Source organism: Elgaria multicarinata, chromosome 14 (genome assembly GCF_023053635.1).
Source record: "Elgaria multicarinata webbii isolate HBS135686 ecotype San Diego chromosome 14, rElgMul1.1.pri, whole genome shotgun sequence".
NCBI classification, from domain to species: Eukaryota; Metazoa; Chordata; class Lepidosauria; order Squamata; family Anguidae; genus Elgaria; species Elgaria multicarinata.
The window spans coordinates 31,813,751-31,834,272 of NC_086184.1; the positions used below are offsets into that span (position 1 = coordinate 31,813,751).

At 47.4% G+C, this 20,522-nt stretch overlaps 1 protein-coding gene across 2 annotated transcripts in view; it reads left to right on the top strand.

Moving 5' to 3' along the window:
* The first annotated feature begins 1,357 nt into the window (after positions 1–1,357).
* KCTD15 (potassium channel tetramerization domain containing 15) overlaps positions 1,358–20,522 on the top strand; it is a 78,434-nt gene continuing 59,269 nt past the window's right edge. Inside the window, exons 1-2 of one of the 2 annotated variants that reach the window (XM_063141040.1) lie at positions 1,358–1,379; positions 8,657–8,835. In XM_063141040.1, the coding sequence (XP_062997110.1) occupies positions 8,672–8,835 (164 nt within the window). In that variant the 5' untranslated portion in view covers positions 1,358–1,379; positions 8,657–8,671. Of the gene's footprint in view, positions 1,380–5,199; positions 5,233–8,656; positions 8,836–20,522 lie in introns of those variants that run through there. The other variant, XM_063141041.1, reaches the window with a different exon arrangement.

Sequence of the window (20,522 nt, forward strand, 5' to 3'; positions counted from 1 at the left end):
GGGTTTACTCGAAGCAGAACTAACATGGGATGCGCGCGCGCGCACACACACACACACACACACACACACACACACACCGCAAGGCGCACTGGTCCCGACCCGATGGCTTGACTTGGGTTTGGCTTGCTGGAAAGCGCTTAGGATCGCGCCCGTAAAGGCTGCGAAAGCCCGAAGGGAGGCGAGGCGCTCCATGGCGATGCCAGCCCGCCCGCCCGCCGGCCGGCCAGCCGGCCGTGGGACGAGACCGCGCTCCCTCGTGGCTGGGGCGCGAAGGGCCGGCGGCTTCCCCCGGAGGGCGCGCGCTGCGCAAAAACGCTCGGCTCCAAATCCGAGCTGCTTTTGTTCAAAGTTTGTGGAAAGGGCTGGAGGCGAAGGCGGGGGGGGGCAGGGCGGGGAAGGCGGGGGAAGGGGAGGCCGGGCCGGGCCCGGCGAGCTGCGGCTGCTCCGGGCGCGCGGCTGCTCCGCCTGGGAATCGCGGCGGCGGCGGCGGCAGACATCTCCATCTCGCCGCGCGCCCTCCGCGGAAATGGCGCATTTGGCCGGCGGCGGCCTGCCGGGGCGCTTCGCTCCCCTTGCGCAAGGCACGTCCACGGACGTCACTGGCTCTCAGTGGCCCGCGGGCCATCTGTGGCACTTGCCACGCGAGACGTCCGCCAAGGCGGCTGCGAGGAGGCGGGGAGGGAGAGCGCCAAGCCGAAAGGAGGAAGGGGAAAGCGGCAGCGGGAGAGGAGGGAAGCCGCCGCCGCCGCCAAGGGGACACGCCGCGGCGCCCCTCGCCGGCTCGCTCGCCCTCCCCGTCGCCGCCTTCCAGCCCCGCCGGCCGCGCGATCCTATGGCCGCCTTCTAAAAAATAAAATAAACACCGACACCCCAGCCCCCGCCCCGCAAAAGGCTGGCAGCCGCAGTAACAAAAACTTGCTCTAGTTTTATCAACAAGTGCAGCCCGGCTGCTCCCCCCCTGGTTGTGACAAGGGGCGGGAGGAGGCGAGCGATGTGCGAAACGTGCCCTGCCTGACTTATTGGGGGGGGGGGGGGAGAAGAGAGCGCGCGCTGGAAATTTATGCCTACTTGGAAAATGCCCGGGGAAATATTACATCAGACCAAATGACAGTGATTAAAATCAGCTTCTTCTCTTCTCCCCCCCCTCCCCGCTTCCCTTGCCTCCCTTCCTCCCCCCCCCCCCGCAAGTCTCTAAAAGGACGTGACTGTGTGTCCCTGAGAGACTCCGACGGCATGAAACCGTTATCCCCCCAGCCAGGAAAGCACGAGGAGGCAGAACCGTTAGCAGAGGCGGAGAGGGAGGGCGCGATTGCTGCACAGAACCCAAACCGGGTGCTTGGGGGAGACGCGGGCTAATTTTTGCAGAGAGGGAAAAGTAGGTACGAGGAGGCGGAGGCAGGGTTTGCAACAGGGTTTTCCAGACAGGGAAGAATAAAGAATCCACCGAGCCGTAGAAAGAGTTGGCTTTTGTTTTTTCCATTGAAATACATCTCCGGCCGCCGCCGCGCCGCAGGAAACGTGACACTGTTTTGCCCAAGGAGCGGGGGAAGACGCCGCCGCCGCCACCGCCTCGCTGGCCCCATCCGCGCCGGCGAGAGCCACGGGGCCGAGTTCATTGTCGCCCTAATGCGGCGCCCGCGGGCGAGCTACGGTCTCCTGCGCGGCTTCCTTTCTCCGGCTTCTCCCTCCCTCCCCTCCTCTCCCTCCCCGTGTTATTTAGAGAGGAGATTATTGCCTTTCTTCTCGTAACAGCCTCGGCTGCTGGGTTTCCAGGCTCTCCGCCTCCCCCTCCCTCCCCACGCACCCCTCTTCCCTCCCCAGACAGGCAGACAAAAACAAACAGAAAGAAGGGACGTAGAGCCGGGGGGGAGAGGAGAGGCCGAGAGATCTCGCCGAGAGGCAGCACAGGGGGGAGAGGAGGAGGAGGAGGAAGGGGGCGAGAGAGAGAGAGAGAGGCGCGAGGGAGAGGGAGAGCCTGGCGGAATCGCTCGAATCTTGCCTCGCCGCCGCCGGATCGGAGCCAGCCAGCCGGGCACAGCTACAAAGGCCGGGCGAGCCCATCTCTCGGCGAGGGCACCGGACAGAGCGCCGCACCAGCGCCGAACGCCGCCCGGAGCGGAGGAAGGACGGGCGCGGGGGGGGGGGGCGCGCTTTGCCCATCTCGCCGCCGCCGCCGCCTCTTCTCCTCCTCCTTCTCCTTGGGTGCTCAAGGTAAGGCGGCTCGCCGCTGCCCGCCCCTCTCCTGCTGGGCTCGACTGCGTGCCGCGTGCCTGGAGTGCGCAGCGCAGCGCAGGGCTGGGCGCTTTCGGGGGCGTGGGGGGGGGGTTGTGTTTTTTTGGAAAGTGCTTCTTGAAACTAACTCGCATCTCGGCTGTGTGTGGGGAGAGGGAGGGGGGAGGCGCGGGCGGCCTTTTTAAAGCGACAGCCGCTCTCGCAACCAAACCCTGCCCGGCGCGCGCGCGTGTCTGCGTGTGGATCTGGGCTGCGTGTGCGCGCGCGTTCGCCCGGCCGGCCGTACGCCTTCGCCTTTCGCGCGGGGCCGGAGCGGCAGCGCGATGGGCAGCTGGGCTGCAGCCCCCACGCCGCCGCCGCCGCCGCCCGAGGGTCCCCGGCTCCTGCTGCCGCCCTCGCGTCAAGCCCAGCCCTAGAGAAGGGGGAGGAGGAGGAAGAAAAGGTTCCGGGGCCCCAAGAGCTGCGGCTGGCGTGGAGGGAAGCGAGCGGCGGCTGAATGGTACGCCCAGGGCAGCGCGCCTTGACAGCCGTCGCGGCTTCTGAGAGGGGGGGGGGACACACACCGGGGGCGTTGTGGAGGCGGGGGAGGGCGCTCAGGCCGGGGCTGGGGGCGCAAAGGAGAGCTGCGCCTGGCTTTGGGGCAGGGGGACACGCGCGCGCGCTCTCCTAGAGGGGTGGAGGAGCTTGGGGGGGTCTCTTTGGGGAAGCCCCTTCGGGCTGGTTTCGCCCAAAAGGGCAGAGAGAGGAGGAGGAGGAGGAGGTTGACAATGGAGAGGAAACGAAGAGGCACTCCCCCCACACACCATTTTTGTGGTGGGGGGGGAGACAAGGGAAGGAGAGGTTTAAAAAAAGCCTGTGAATGAAAGTCTGGCGCCAGGCAGGGGCGAGGAGGCGAGCCAGGAGGCTTTTGCTGGGAGACGAGTGCGGAGCCCTGTAGGCGGGAGCTGGTCGTCTCTGTCGGTACACGCAATGTGGCACACGCGGCTCCCAAATGTAACGCGCTGGGCCCGGCCTGGTGCTCTCCCCCATTGGCTGCATCTTTTAGAGCGAGCGCCCGTCTCGCTTCCCCCCTCCCCTCCTCCCTCCTTTCATCTGTCTCTACCTTGCTGGTTATGTGGGGAGGATAAGTAAAGACGCCATGTTGCTCTTTTAATTCCATTTATTTTATTCTTTTCCATTAGGCTTGGTGCACTTAGGTCCTTGTTTTGTTTTCGCTTTCCCCAAAAGAAGGTCAGAAGTTTGGAATGACCCCTCGCTCCATGCACTGTGCTTATTGGTGAAGGCTGCCACCCGCCTTCAAAGGGCCTGGGGGGGGGGGTGCAGTGTGAAATTTACACGCTTGTGTGTGTGCCTATGTGTCTCCTGCATGTAGAGCTGCGGTCTTGAAGCACCCTTAGATGTAAGCACTTAACCCGGGAGGAAGCCCCACTGAACACAGTAGGACTTATTTCCCAGTAAACACGGAGGGCTGCACTATTAATTTAGGAGTGAGTCCCATTAAAGATCATTTCAACTTATTTCTGGGAAACATGCTGCATGTGTGTATGCAGGAGCATGTGTGTTCATGCACACACATGATAGGTGCAGAGAGGCAAAAACACATTTTACCATTTCTGTGCATGGCGAGCTGAAAAGTTTTGAGGAATACTCCGTGGCGATAGCTGTGGCCCAAGTCTGCCTTTCCTCCAGCAGAAACAAAACAAAACCAGGCATACGTTGATAAGAGGACTTGGTCTTGCACCCCCAGTATGCCCCTTGTGGCCCAGTTACTGCTTGGCTCCCTGCTAATTGATTGTGGGATTCTTTGGGCCCCGCACGGATGGATTTTAAATGCTCTGACTGTGAAGAGCTGAGCATCCTTTGCACTGACAAAGACAGTAAATCAACCAGACCGTCTACATTTATTAATCTTCTGACACATTTCTGGGGCAACGTTAAAGTCTCGGAGGGGAGGGGGAGTTATTCTCCAAAGGCTTTCGAGGATAAGACTTCTGGGGGCAAAGAGTGAGGGGCATGGTGTGAGGAGGGGCAAGACTGAAGGCCATGGGAGGGACCAGACCGGCACTTGGCCTAATTTCCTGGGCTGTTGTGGCCTCAGCCAGGCAACTAGGTGGACTTGCAGCACCTTGGAGATAGAGAGAGAGAGCAAAAACTCTGACTGGGTGATAAGATGCCCCCTTTGCCAGTCATACACAGAGAAAGAGTATTTCAAGAGTTTTAAGGCGTGCTTTAAAACCCCACAGTTTTCATTTCATGTCTTAAATGGGCATGAAGGAATTAAACTGCACGAGTGAATAACAGCATTAGTTTCAATTAATCCCCCCCTTAAATCCTGGCAACAATAAACTTTCGGAACAAAAGCATTTTTACATCCTTAATTAGTCTTGCTTCCCATCTGTGGGCTTTTAAGTGTCTGTGTGCCTTGATTTAAACTTTGTGCCTCCTTTAGAGCTGCGTTCTTTGACTGCCTTAATCTCCCCTCCCTTTTTGTTTCTCCCTGTGTGTGTTTTCCAACCCCCTGCATACCTTTTCTTTGTTTCTTTTCTGCAAACTTTCACCTCCCTCCCTTGGCCCTTACCTGCTTTGCCTTTTAGAGTCTAAGGTGGATTTCGGCTGTGTTTTTCTCCCCATCACACACACACACACACACACACACACACAATCATCAGCACTATTGGTTACCCTGCCCGCCAGCTGTGTGGAGAGGAGGGAAAAGCTTCATCCACCTCAAACTTCTTTTGCCCTTTTGAAGTCTTTTCTTTTTTTTAGTAGGTTTTCAATTTGTATCATCTAGAGTGTACATTAAATGAAGAATATTCCTGTAGGCTTGAGAGAGAGAGGCAACACCCTGGAAATTTCTGCAGTCTTTCAGCATTCTCTGCCCTAGGGTGATTGCCCCAGGCATGGAGTTGAATGGAGCTCTCACAGCCGCCTTCTGTTTACCTTTTATGGTTAAAATAACAGCTTAGCAAAGAAGCAACTTCATGGAGAAACGATTTGGTGGAGCGCTCTCATCTCAAGCTGTAGCAACCTAGCTAGCTTAATCACCCCTAGAGAGCTGAACAACTGTGAGCTCAATGGGACACAAAATCATTTTGTGTGTAAATGAGCATGGGATGGCGGTTATTTCACTTTCCATGGGCAAATAGTTTTTACAAGCAGTACTTAGGCAGTCAGCGTAGGAAGGCGGGAGTGACGCAGCTCTGCCTTTTGCAAGATCCTGGCGAGGGATGCTGGAGAACAAGTGCACACGCACCAAGATGGAGCCATCGGCTCTGTTATCTTGGGTACGATTCACAGGGAAGTTCTCCAGCGCCAACCCTGCTCAACTGAATGGGAGCGGTGGAAGATGGCCCATTCCATTCAATGGGGCAGGAGCAGGAGAAGGTCTTAGTGGATCGTGCCCTCTGCCTTCAGCAAATGCACCTAGCATGCTCTTACATAGGCAAAGTATGCAGGATGTATTCAGATGAGTGCAAGTGTGCAAGAATTGTTGGTTTCTTCCCCTCCCCCTCCCATGCCCCCCACGCCTTAATTCTTCTGTCAAGACGTTCCGTGGAGAATGTCTGAAAACATTTAAAACAGTTTCATTTCACAAGGTGTATCCTGAAACAGAGTTTAAAGTAAATGCTTTAAGTGCATCCCTTGCATGAACTTATATGAAAGAATACACAGAATATTTATTTGCGGGAATTATTAGAATATTCTCTTATGGTTTATGTAATCTCTCAGAAAAATGTCATTTGAAGTGAATGCCAGTATAAGGTTGCTTACTGTTCAGTTCATAATACCCACCTTCTGTGACCAAACGGTGAACCGAGGAGTGGTGTTTTTGTAATCTTTGCAGCCATCTCTTTTCATTCAGATCTTAATTCCCATTAGATTTAAATTAGCTTCTGCTCAATTTTGTGGGCTGTAGATTTATGGAATCATCATTTCTTCCTGCATCTTATGAGTGAAAGATGTCAACAAATTCACAGAGGTGGTTCAAAAAGTCCAGTGAGGGAATAGTGTCAATCACTCGACTGCATTATTTAGTTACATCCCAAGTGTGAATTTAAAGCAATAGTCCTGTGCAAAATTACTGCAACGTAAGCCCCATTGGACACAGCTGGACTTTCTTCCAAGGAAACATGCTTATGATTGGGCTATGAAGCTGTCATCCTCATCACACTTACCAGGATGTAAGTCCTATAGAGTGGGACGCTTTCAAGGGAGCATTTCGAGGAAGAGGGGCTGCAAGATGATTTGCAGAACAAGAATCTTGCTGGTATATAAGTGTAATCTAGAACACCTGAGCTGTGCTCATGCTCAATCAAAAGTATTAAGAGTCCTGCACCTTTGCTCTTTATCTAGCTGCAGTGATTTCTTGCCAGGAGTCTATATTTTGAGATAAAACACTATTGCAATCGAAGGATTGTTTCAAGGTTTCTCCCTGTGCTAGGATTTCATTCTTTAAAAAAGCAAGAAGGCGCAAAGGTTCTTTACGAAAGGAATTTCTGTCTTCAGTTATAAGGACTTTCTGGTCAATTGGTGTAACACTGTTATCAGGGATAATGGGCTAGCTGGGGTCAGAACAAAGACAGGCATTGGTGACATCTAGCTGAAGACTCTAGCTGATTTAAGCCCAGCAATCCAGCACGAATAAGAGCTTAGAGTGCTCTTTGGTGCTGGGATAATACTTTGTGTGTGCGACTGTAAACACGGAGCATCCACAGAGAGGAATAAATGCCAGCAGACCATGGGGTTTGCATGTTTAATTATTTTGTGAAGAAGGACATTCTTTGGCTTGTGAGGAGAAATCGTCGCTTAAGTGGCTCATGGCAAGAGCCGAGGGGGGGGGGGAACCCGAGTCTTTCGGACCTTGAGCCCTTCGCCTTGAAGGTGGTGGTGCTGTTGTCAAAATGTTAATGATAATTTCCTGTCAAGTGGTTGAAGTTCTGGGATGGTGTCGATCTTTGGAGTGTTGATCTTTGGGATCTGCATGGGGTAGATGTCTGTTCTGCATGCCTAGAAAGAACAGGATGTGTGTCCATAATGGGGTGAAGTATTTCCAAAGGCAGAAAGGCAAAATAGCTTATCTAACAAGTGGCTATTACGCTTGTAACGAGGTACCAAAATTATTGGGTTTTTTAATCCAATTTCCATGGATTTTAGAAAATATGTATTCTATGGATATGTTGTCCATTGCATGTTGGAACAGGTTGGCTGATTCTAGTTGTGCCAGTAAGGTTGTTAAAAAGGAGCGTTTGGGGATTGTGAAAAATGTGGTCAAATTAGTCTATAAGAAATGGAAATTTGTTGTGAAATATCACATAGGAAGGTGCCTGTCTGATGTTAGTAGAATATCCATGTTATGTGTTGTGACTGCACATCAGAATCCCAAGAAAATTAAATTATGCTCCGAAACATTTCATAGTTAGAATATTTGGCACGTTTTGCTTTAGTACACAAGGGGGTAAGGTATGCTGTGTCACATGCAAGATCTTGTGAGGTTCCTGTTGGTTACCTGTATGTGCTACAGTATTGCCATGCAGATTAAAGCAAATTGAAGGACTACTGTTTGTCAGAGATTAAAATTGATCATCGTTGTTCTCTTAAAGCCTGTGGGTGTGCCAAAGTGATTTTATCTTTGCATTTATCAAAGTTCCATAACATTTTAATAAAAATCAGAATTTTAATGGATACTTTTCTTTCTTTTTTAAGAGCTTAAACCTATTTTTAAAAAAGTATTGATTATAAATAGGGTTGTTGCATATATATTTGTGCATGATTTAAGTGAGATCGCAGGTTTATTGGAAATGGTGTACAGAGGGTTGAGCAGCTGTGGTCACTTTTCAAATATTTATTTTTGCCCAACCTCCCATCCTGCAGTCAGAAAGCTTATCCTATAGATAACTAATAGGTATCAGCTTTGGTGTGTAGGTAGTTATTTAAAAAGCAACGAAAATAGTTCTAAGTTTGATGTGAATTTTACTACATGTCTAAATGAAGTGCCTTAGGTACTGAGGAAGTCACTAATTTAGAGGTGTCTCGTTACTGAGACAAACTTGCAAAAACCCCTGAATCCCAATTCACAAATTGGTTATTCGTTTGTCAGGGGATATTTCACATCTAACACATAAGCCCGCGACCTTTAATTAGAATTTTGCAGTTTGTTTTATGCCCCTTGAGGCTGACACCTTGAAAAAGATTTTTTTTTCTTGATTTCTTATTGCTAATAAGCATCTTTCTCTTTGCCGCTGGTCCTTTGAAGAGTGTGATGCAAATACACTTAATTACGGAGGTGGCAATAATTTGTTAGCTGAATATGTGATCAGGCAGATGCAAAAATGATCTTATTAGATCTGTGATCATGCTGGAATCAAGGTAATGCACTGCTGCATTTAAGAGAAAACTGTTCTTTTCTGTCTGTGGCTTCTAGGAAGACGGAAGAGCGATGTCCCGGCTGTCTTTAACACGGTCCCCGGTTTCCCCCCTGGCTGCTCAAGGAATTCCTCTCCCGGCTCAGCTCACCAAATCGAATGCCCCCGTGCACATTGATGTGGGAGGACACATGTACACCAGCAGCCTGGCAACCTTGACTAAGTACCCAGATTCCAGGTAAGGTTACCACATCTTCATCCAACGTCCGGGATCTTTTCACTGCATGGCAGTAGCAACAATTCAGCTTTAAGATTTGCACAGATGGGAAATGTAAGATGTATGTGTTATTTCCAGGTCAACTCTCTGAACCCCCCCCTCCCTTCCTTCATTGTCTTCCGATGCTGTTTGGAGCACCTGTTGAGGATGTTGCTTCTGATCATCAGAACCTCTGTGTCTAAACTAGAGAAATATGCCCATTAACTGAGGGTGTACAAGCCATCGTCCTACCCCAAGAGAACTCTCCTAGGATGTGCAATTGCAGTTTTTAGCAAAACTGTCATCCGTGGAAATCTCTTTGTTTTTTCTCCAGTCAGATTTATTTTGAAAGCTCATTTATTTCAATGGTACTAATGCTCAAGTTGGTTTCACCTGCAGTAATCCTAAATCTAGTTAATACTGCTGTAACTGATTTTATTTATATGTGAATGAATGTGCAGAGGATTGACATGAAAGTCATTAATTTGTCGACAGGAGTCTCTACTGTACTGTCAGCCATTGGCCCTTCCAGTTTATTTGGAAGCAAGTCCCACTGATTTCAGTGCGAATATGTATGGCCTTTGCTCCTAAGTTCTTTCAATGGAAGTAAGTGTCAAAAATATTTAGCATTGTGGTGTTTGCTAATGTCTTTCAGGACTTACATCTTCTAAATGTTATCAGTAATTTGTTATTGCACACATTAACTTTGTGTGACCCTATGAAAAGGCGGACAGGGCTCCTGTATCTTTAACAGTTGCATAGAAAAGGGAATTTCAGCAGGTGTCATTTGTATATACAGTATGGAGAACCTGGTGAAATTCCCTCTTCATCACAACAGTTGAAGCTGCAGGAGCTATATTAGAGTGACCAGATTTAAAAGAGGGCAGGGCACCTGCAGCTTTAACTGCTGTGATGAAGAGGGAATTTCACCAGGTTCCCCATATATGCAAATGACACCGGCTGAAATTTCCTTTTCAATACAACTGTTAAAGATGCAGCAGCCCTGTCCTCCTTGTGATATGGTCACCCCAACTATTCCAACCAGTGGAAATTAAAGACATCTCTGTCTCATGGACAATAATTTTGGCTCTTCATGCTGCTAAGATCCTGGATTCCTCTGGAAAAGGTTCATCATGGGAGGTGCTTAGATTAAATTCTAGGGACAGCAGCCATTGGGGCACAACCGCTAACATAAATTATTTTGGGCTAGCCTAAACTACTCTACCACAGTGACAATACTGTTAGCTGATGTGCTGAGTTTCCCCAGAAAACTCGGCATTCAAGCTAATGCTATTGGCGTTGTGTTAGAATAGTTGATGCTAGTGCAACTTGATTTACGTTAGTAGTTGTGCTTTTTGGGAAACTTCCGAAGGGTAGACGGTTTTGCTTTGTCTTGTTTTCTCCAATATGGAAGGGATTTAATTGCTAGGTGCATCAGAATATGATGATAACAAATAGATGAGGGGAAAGATACACTTAACTGGTTCCATTGTGATGCATTGTCAATAACAGAGATTTGGTTATAATGCATATTTGAATGCATTATTTGAACTCATAGCTGAATGAGAGAATGCTCTGGCTAAAAGAAGTCCCTGCAGGTCAACCCCCCCCCAGCTGGTGCGCTCCAGATGTGCTGGGCTACAGTTCCCAGCTGCTGTGGGGCTTAAGCCTGGGACCAGGTGAGCAGATCTGGGGCTGTATGTACTGGGGAGATCTCACTGTGAAATGAGTGGGTTTCTTTGAGCAAATCTCATTTAATTTAATGTGTTTTGTTGTGTGAGAGAGAACTTCCCAGGGGATTTCTTCCCAGGTCTGCTGACCTGATCTGACATTTGTCCTCAATTGTTGAAGGCTACCCTTCGCAAAGTATTTTTTTAGGCATAGAACTAAGCCTTTTTGGAGTGTATATCTCAAAAACATAGTGTTTGAATAGACAAATGTAGGATTAAGAAGACATTGATCTCCTAGGAGAGCCAGGACAGGCTGGTGTTTCCCTGTCAAGGGCCACACTTGGTGACAAACCTGGGTTTGCTGGTGCATAATGAAACCCAGGTTTCAATCTACACCTTGAATATTACAATTGCTATCAGAAACATTGATGTTACGCTGCGTTTTCCACAACATGCGGATGTTATATATGCAGGTGCATGCATCATCGAACACCTTGGTATACAGTATGTATCTGGGGAAATTGACTGGGCCGGGGTACACAGGCATATGTACATGGGTCTGTAAAAGTGAATGAGCAATATTCATAAGTGACAAGTCTGTTGCATAAAACAGTGGTGTTTCCAGCAGAAATTGCAATGTGTGAAGCTACCTTTAGTTATTAACTCTGCAATCCTATGTCTACTCAGAGGTAAGTCCCAATGAGTTCAATGGAATTTACTCCCACGTAAGTGGGCATAGGATTGCAGCCTTAGCTTATTTTAGAGACTTAGGAAATGTCTCAGTTTCTCCTCCTAGCCCTTTTTCATAGAACTGTAGTAAGGCTTGAGTGTATCGCTGAGCAACCCCAGGAGGAAGGACAGGACACAAATGAACCCACCTTTCTTCTTCGTGGTCTCTGTGCATCACACATATGCGCCTGCGCGAAGCAGCGGAACCCAGCAAGGCAGAACTCTGAGCCATAGGCAGTACTGACTTCATTGTTAGGCCGGTGTTGACCACTTCTGGTGCCCTCTTCCAAAGTACTGCCTTAAGTCTGTCTGAGCGATTTTGGCGAGTTTGATTTTTAGAACAACCTTGGCAGTGATGACAAGGTTCAACTACGTGTGCCTCCCGAGGCAAGAAAGACAGAGGGAATGGCCGTCGGTGGGTGGAAGCTTGTTTCCACCCTTGATGCACTTGTGGAAAGGCACCTTTAGTGCCATACGCAGCCCCTGTTCCTAGCTGCACATTTGCGCAAATTCTGATTTGCACAAATTTTAAATAGTGGGAAACCGTGAGTTTGCCCGACTTATCGCATGCTGATTGAGGTCAGGTCAGGGATCTACCGAGCTGACAAAAACTCACCGAGTTCCACCCCCAAAATGGATTCCTCTGACATCCCTACTATTTGCTTTTACTATTCGGAGCTGAACCTGAACGTGTGACTCTGGCCCTTTGTAATGTCACTTAGTCATTACTTAGGTCCTTGCTGCATGTTCAGGACATGCTGTGGACATTATCTCAGCTGTTCCAATCCACAGCTGATTCTCTTAATTGCTACACTGCAAATAGTGATGGTTGAACTTAACCCAGGTAAATTCGTTATTTCCTCGGATAATGACGAGCTCAACCATGTAAGCTCAAACAAGAAGTCTCCCTTGACATGACCTCCCTACAAGTAAACGTAATCGAGCTTTTCTGCATGCGCACTATCAAAGTGCATCTTGGGAGCTGTGTTTGGAAATGCGTGGTGTGTCATGATGTCACTTGTCAACATGTTATGTACTCCATTCCTGATTGGTTGTTTTTGTGTGTCCTCTCACAGAAACACTCCACCCGCTAGCAGGTTTACTTACCAAACAAAATAAAATAGGGTGACCATATCAAGAGGAGGACAAGGGGCTCTTGTATCTTTTACAGTTGTATAGGAAAGGGAATTTCATCAGATGTCTTTTGTATGCATGCAGCACCTGGTGAAATTCCCTTTTAATCACAGCAACTCCTGCAGCTGTAACTGTTGTGATGAAGAGGGAATTTCACCAGGTGCTGCATGCATACAAATGACACCTGCTGAAATTCCCCTTGCAATACAACTGTTAAAGACACAGGAGCCCTGTACGCCCTTTCATATGGTCATCCTGAATAAAAGAAAGTACTGTGTGAAAAATAACGACCCAAATCCGATCCGACAAGGATAAGAGAGGGAAGTGATTGTAACATCTTTACAGTTTACTGTAAACATGAAACAGGTTAATCTAATCAATGTTGCGCATGGCTGCGCATGCTCAGAAGCTTGTAATCACTTCCCAAATTAATAACGAATTCGTAAAATGACAGTCCAGGCTTGTAAAAAAGGTGAACATTATGAACGGGCAAAGTTGAACCAGTGAGACAACTGATTTCAAAATTCAGTCACATCACGAACTTACAACAGGCCTCTGAGGCTGTGTGTCTAGTTTGCTCTTCCAAGCGGGAAACACTGTTTGTTTGAGTCATCTGTGTTTTAATCAGTTTTATATATTTTATGGTATTTGTATTTAAAGTTGTTCCCCACCTTGTTCTAGTGGGAAAGGCGGGTAAGAAATAATAATAATAATAATAATAATAATAATAATAATAATAATAATCTGCAGCAGTTCAGCAGAAGCTGGGGGGTGGGGGGAATCTACTAGGAGGCAGGGTGCTGTGTCATTCTTTGATGTCAGTGTGACTGCCTCTTCACTGCAGTCCACATTTAACGTTTTGTAGGACCGGAGATGCCAACTCCCTCGTATCCTTTCCGCAGTTGCATTGGGTGAAACCTTGGGAAATATGTGGGCACAAGTTATGTCATGATGAAATGGCAGCAATTAGGGTCTTCTGTTTTAAGAGTTTCCTGTTTTAGAGTTCCCACCTAATTAAAGAAATCTTGATCATTTACATTTAATCAATTCATTAACTAGTTCAGTTTGTATAAATTTGCATTTGAGTAAAAAAAAGGATACCGTATTTCTTCTATTCTAAGACGCCATCGATTGTAAGACGCACACTAATTTCAGTAACACCAACAGAAAAAAAAGCTTTGATTCTAAGAAATAATAAACGCACCCGCGATTCTAAGACGCACCCTGATTTTAGAGATATTTATATGGGGGGGGGGGAAGTGTGTCTTAGAACTAAAGAAATATGGTAGTTCTGAAGCAAAAGATGTACTTTGCTTGTTGAATGCTGCCCACATTGGTGGTATCATCTCAGAAGAGACGTTCCATCATAGGTGGGAAAGGAGGAGGGAGGGATGTGGCCTCTTTTAAGAAGTTGCTGGCCACCCAGGGATAGTAAACACCTGCATTGAGCAGGGGGCTGGACTGGATGGCCTTAGAGGACCCTTCCAACTCTACTATTCTATGATTCTATGAAACACCTACATTAAAAGCTCTTTTTAGCTGCTCAAACATCTTTAAATAGTTTTAGCCAGGGACACATGGTGAACTTCCACTTCATTATCATGTTAAAGATTTTGTTAATTATTTTATTTTATTTTATTTATTACATTTTTATACTGCCCAATAGCCGAAGCTCTCTGGGCGGTTCACAAAAATTAAAACCATGAAGACCATAAAAGCAACCAACAATTTAAAAATGCAAAATACAATATAAAAAGCACAACCAGGATAAAACTGCACAGCAAAATTTGATAAAGGTTAAAATATGAGATTAAAACAGCAAAATTTAAATTTAAGTTAAATTAAGTGTTAAAATACTGAGAAAATAAAAAAGGTCTTCAGCTGGCAACGGAAGAAAAACAGTGTAGGCGCCAAGCGAACCTCTCTGGGGAGCTCGTTCCACAACCGGGGTGCCACAGTAGAGAAAGCCCTCCTCCTAGTATTAATTAATGTATTTATTAATTAATATTTAGTTAATATTTTTAATAAATTCCTTACCTTGTGGGATGTCCTTTCCAATGAGAATAACAATGAGACCTCTTCTGACTTTCCTAGAATCATAGAATAATAGAGTTGGATGGGACCTTAGAGAACATCTATTCCAACCCTCCCTGCTCAATGCAGGCTCTCCAGTGGAGGGAGTAGCTACAGCATCCCGGACAGATGACCCTCTAGTGATGGAGAACCCACCACCTACCTTGGAGAACCCATCGCCTCCCGAGGCATTCCGCTCCATTTCTGAACGTCTCTAAAACTCTCCTCTTTTTCTTTAATCACCGCATGATCTTATCATGAGAATAAAGTGTTCAGGGTTGAGAGGCAGTCTATAGTGAGAGGAAGAGAAAGAGCTACAGAAGCCCCGTGCTTCAGACGGCAGCAGCACCCTTTGCAACCAAGATGGCAGCCAAATCACGCTGAAATCTTTGCTAAGAATCTTGGGTTTTGCACACTGTAAGAAATGAATGAAACAAAGGTGTTGATGGTTTTCCAGTGTCCGTGCAGGGGTATGTTTAAAGAAAAGGAGATAGCATAGTAGTAGGTGGGGGATTCCCCACACTAAACATTATTACGCAAGTGCACTTAATTGGAGCCATAAGGGAAAACCCCTGTGGGAAATAAAACCCCAGTACACAAAGGCAAGCCTTGATCCAGATCCAGATCACTTTCCCGCCTCTCTCTCTCTCTCTCTCTCTCTCTCTCTCTCTCTCACACACACACACACACACACACACACACACACACACACACACACAGTATAACCCACATATCAGTTTGTCTGTTTGCATGATTAAAGACAGACAACCTGAGCCTGAGTATGTTTACTCGTAAATAAGCCCCACTGACTTCAATGGCATTTTCCACCCAGTCAGAATACATTACTGAAACTGTAACCCTATTAATGCTTTTCCAGGAATCAGTCCCATTGAACTCAGTGGGGCTGGCTTACAAATAAACCTGCATAGGGACACATTGTTGATCACCTTTCCAATTTTTTTGCCACTAAAGTCAAGAGTAAATTTTAGTATTTTGGATTTAAGCAAGTACTTGTTGGGTGAGATGGATCCGTTCTGGTGTCAAAGGTATTCTTCATTCAATGTTTAGCATAAAACGCTTAAGTATGGGAAGGTTTTGTCCTTAAAGGGCGCCTAGAAGTATTTTAAATACATAAAAAGATGGGTTAGTGAAATAGTCACACATGATTTATTTATTTATTTATTTATTTATTAGAACATGAGTATCCCTTCCTATTTTTACTGGGATCTCAGGGTGGCGTACCGATAAAATCAGAACAATATAAACATAAATAATTTACACAGCTAAAAATGTATTAAATTGTTAACAAATTAAAACTGGTAGAATTTTTTTAAAAGCAATAAAACAATTAAAAACAATTAAAACTATGTGTAACCATGAGGAATATAGCCCTTGAAGGCTTTGATAAAAAGCCATGTTTTAACTTGGCGCCGAAATAAAGCCAGTGTCGGTGCCAGTCGGGCCTCCAAGGGGAGGGTATTCCTCAAGCGGGGTGCCACAACAGAGAAAGCCCTCTCCCATGTCCCACCATAGCGTATATCTCGCATTTATTTATTTTTATTTATTTATTACATTTTTATACCACCCAATAGCCGAAACACTCTGGGTGGTTCACAAAGATTAAAACCATGAAAAGCATAAAAAGCATTGGTGGGGCACAGAGAAGGGCTCTTCTGACAAATCTCAGGTCTCAAGCAGGCAGATATAGGGAGAGGCACTCCCTCAAGTACCGAGGTCCCACACGCTCGAGCACCTTGCCCAAAAAGAGGATATTAGCGATAGGGCGGTAGTTCTCACATGGCTCTGGGTTCAGGGAGGTCCTCTTCAGGAGAGGGGGCACTACAGCCTCTTTCAAGGCAGCAGGCACCACGCCCTGGCAGAGGGAGGCATTTACCACTCCCTGGACCCACCCAATTAATCCACCTCTGCTAAATGGCATTAGCCAAGATAGGGAAGGGTCACGCTCACCTGTGGTGGGACGGACGGATTCAAGTGTGTCGTCCACATCATCAGGCTGCAACAACTAGAACTGATCCCAGGAAAAATTACCAGACAGGGCACTGGACATCTCTCCAGACTCTGCAATAACTGTGGCATCAAGTTCTGAGGAAATACAAGCAATCTTTTCCTCAAAGTGCTTAGTGAATTTACTACAGCAGATGACCGAGGGTTCCAATCCTGGTTTCTCTAAACCCAAGCCTGGTCCCAAGGGGCTCTTAACCACACGAAATAATTCTGCTGGGCGACATCTCGAGGATGAGATAATGGAGGCAAAGTAAGGTGTTTCTTTTGCCATCCTCACTGCCACATAATAGGCACACTGAAGAGACTTTGCTGATCTTTGATCGCACTCGCTCTGAGGCCTACGCCAACAGGCCTTTGTCCAGCCTGTTTCATTGCCTGTAGATCTTCTGTAAACCGAGGTGAGTTATGGGCTCCACAGCACCGGAGTGGGCGCTCCAGAGCAATTGTATCGATGGCCTTTCTCATCTCCCCATCCAGCCAACAGTAAACTCCAGGTCTAGGGTATGTCCTGCCACATGTGTTGGGCCAGCGACGTACTGAGGCAGCCCCATGGTTGTTATAGTAGCCATGAAGTCTCAATCAGGCCCTGTCAGGTCAGTCTCGGCATAGATGTTGAAGTCCCCCAAAACTACAGTCCTAAGTTTCTCCAACACCACCTCCGAGACCACCCCAGCCACCCTGAGCAGCAGGCTGGGCGGTACACCAGCAGCCTCCCTGTTCTGTCTCTTTGGCCCAGCACAAGGTGCAAACCCTTGAAACTGGTGCTATAATGGATGGGTTTCCTTGTGAGAAAGATGGAATACTTATGGATGACAGCAACTAACCCCACCCCCACTCCAGCCCTCCAATCTAGACTGGTGCTACACCGAGTATCCAGGTGGACAGAGCTGAGGCAGATGCATTCCGCCCAGCTCATCCACCCCATCTCAGCCATGCACACCATGTTTTCCCTGTGCCTCTCAACCCGCCCCGCCCCTCAGTTCTATTTTCTCCCCTTCCTCTTTTCCTCCCCTGTGTCAAGGTGTAGCTCCTAGGGGCAGGTGCCTATCCAGTAGTACTGCTAAAGCCCCGTACACCCTGAGGACATTATAGAAACAAATACTAATAGTCACACCCTCGAATAGCAAATTCAGGTGGTGAGTGGTAAGAAAAAAGGAGCCCGAACATGGCCCGGTGTGGTGGGGGAGGGGGCGTGGAGAAGAACAGGGAAATACCGACATGATTGGGTGAGATTTGAGAAGAACAAAAACGAAACAAACAAAAAAATCTTTAAAAGAAGCCCAGTAAGGATTGAGATTGCGCAGTAGACGTGAAATGTAGAGTTAGAAAAGAAATGTAGAGTTCCCAGTTAGAAAAGAAAATGGAAAGCTAAGTTGGAAAGAGTTTAAAACCCTGTGAGAATAGGATGTTTTTTGCCTGGTGCTAAAAAAGATATTAAAGTTAGGGTGACCCTATGGAAAGGAGGACAAGGCTCCTGTATCTTTAACAGTTGTGTAGAAAAGGGAATTTCAGCAGGTGTCATTTGTATGCATGCAGCACCTGGTGAAATTCCCTCTTCATCACAACAGTTCAAGCTGCAGGAGCTATACTAGAATGACCAGATACAAAAGAGGGCAGGGCTCCTGCAGCTTTAACTGTTGTCATAAGGTGCTACATGCATAGAAATGACACCTGCTGAAATTCCCTTTTCTACATAGCTGTTAAAGATACCGGAGCCTGGTCCTCCTTTCCATAGGGTCACCCTGCTCCAGGCCCCTTGTTGTCCACTCCCGATTTACACCTCCATGGGTGTAGCCATTGCTTCTTTTCTTGCGTTTACGTTGCTATGTTTCACCCACACCCCTCCGCACAGTGAGTGTCGTTGATTAGCTCGTGAAGGCGTTTCCTGCCCCCTCCCCACCCTTCCACCTGACATGAGTGACATTTGCAGTACCCACCTGCGCCCCCTCCCCTTTCAGCGAAGGGGAGGTTCGGAACTACAGGCAGCTTCACCCTTGTAAAATCCCATCCAGAAGGTGCGGGGCAGGCATTTGTGCACCTTAAAGAAACGACAGGCTCTTTAATGAGTTATTTTCTGAAGTTGTATCCTCCTCCCCACCCATCTCTCAACATTGTTAAAGCAATGGCCTCCCCCCTTAATTCGTTTATTGCTTCCCATTAAAAATAAATAAATTTACGCAATTCAGCTTCTGCAAAATTCCGCAGGTGGGAATTGTGTATTTTAAAAATATATATAGGCACAATTAAAATGATTGATTTAAAGAGAAATGGATGTTTAACTGTGCCAAGGGAATAGATGGGGGAGGAGGGGGACAGGAGGCCAGGAATAAAGTTGGTGCTGGGGGAGCCCCGGAGGCAGCGCTGGGGTTTGGGCAAAGCCTCACCTTGGCCGTTTCAGCTCTTCTTGGGAGCTCCATCCCCAGAGTTGGTGCGAGAGAGAAGCAGCCGAGCTCCCTTCACTTCACCTCCCACTCCCTGCTCATCGGTGTAAGCCAATGTGGTGTAGTGCTTAGAGCACTGGCCTAGGACTGGAGTCTCCGGTCTGTCTGGAAGCAATTCTTTTACGCATTAAATAAAAATCTAAATGTGCATAACACTTCAGTACTTTTGAAGCTGCAAAGTTTTGGAAGTCAGTATGGAATCAGTTCCCTAGGGAATCAGTTACCTAGGGAGGTTGTGGCCTCTCCCACACTAGAGGCCTTCAAGAGGCAGCTGGACAAGCATCTGTCAGGGATGCTTTAGGGTGGATTCCTGCATTGAGCAGGGGGTTGGATTCGATGGCCTTGTCCAACTCTGCTATTCTATGATTCTATGATATCAGAGCATAGCTGTTTCAGAGCCGTCTCCTTTGGATTTCTCGTCCATGTTTTCACCCTTGCTAACACGAAAGAGGCCATATGACACATTGACACCTGGGTGGAGATTTACATGACAGACTGTGATTGTTTTGGAAAGAAAAAACTCTGAAGGCTCTGGCAGCATCAAAGGTGATATTATATAAAAAAAACCTATCCACAGTTACATACACACTCGCATGTATCATAATTTATCTATCTAGATTATTCACTGGTGACAGAGATCAAATTATTACCGCCATACTCTTGTGTCTGAATTGCTTGTTTGAATGTTGCCCGTTCCTTACGCTTTTAGACCATGAAAGCCACTTAGAAACCATTCACTCCTCTATCGTCTCGGCCGTGGTGCACATTGACAAGTTGAAGATGAAACATTTGGTTTTTCATTTTTAAACAGGATGCATCGTATCCCCTTCCTGTGTCACCAGGAGGTGTGTTTCTTGAGGAACCAGCATTCTCTTTTCTAAGGTGACACTATGGAAAGGAGGACAGGGCTCTTGTAACAGTTGTGTAGAAAAGGGGATTTCAGCAGGTGTCATTTGAATGCATGCAGCACCTGGTGAAGTTCCCTCTTCGTCACAACAATTAAAGCTGCTACTTTTGATGGAGAAAGCTGCGAAGGACGCAGTCTTGTAGCTAAACTCAGAAGGAACAGGGAACTCTGAGGGAGGTGACAGATGCCATCAGCATATCTGCTAAGAGAAAAAGGGGCTGGCACTGAGTCCCCATGTCCCCCCCCCCCCAGCATGCCCTGGTTCCACTACACCACTGGGAAGACTCAGTAGAAGTTGGGGGAGGTTTTTGGGGGGCCCTCTCCTCCAACTGGGCAGCCTTGTTTAAAGGGCAGCTATGAAGGGGGTTTCCTGGAGCACCGTGCACAGCTGGGGGGTGGGGGGATCGGGAAGGTGGGGGAGGCGAAAGTAGAAAAGCATGAAGTTTTCTTTTCTTTTTCTTTAAAAAAGACCTTTCCCAGTCATTTTGTAGCATGTGTCACTTGGAAAGGTTTTACTATAGTGCATATTTGCATAATTAGCATCTGAAAACATCAGAAATATGAAGGCGAATTAAATGACAAAAGCCACCCTGTTAAGTGCAAAATTAAAAGCATAGGATTAGAAAAGCACAAGATGAGGAAAGGCAGGCAATGTCGAACTGAGCAATCTGTGCCCTCGGGGGCCCACAT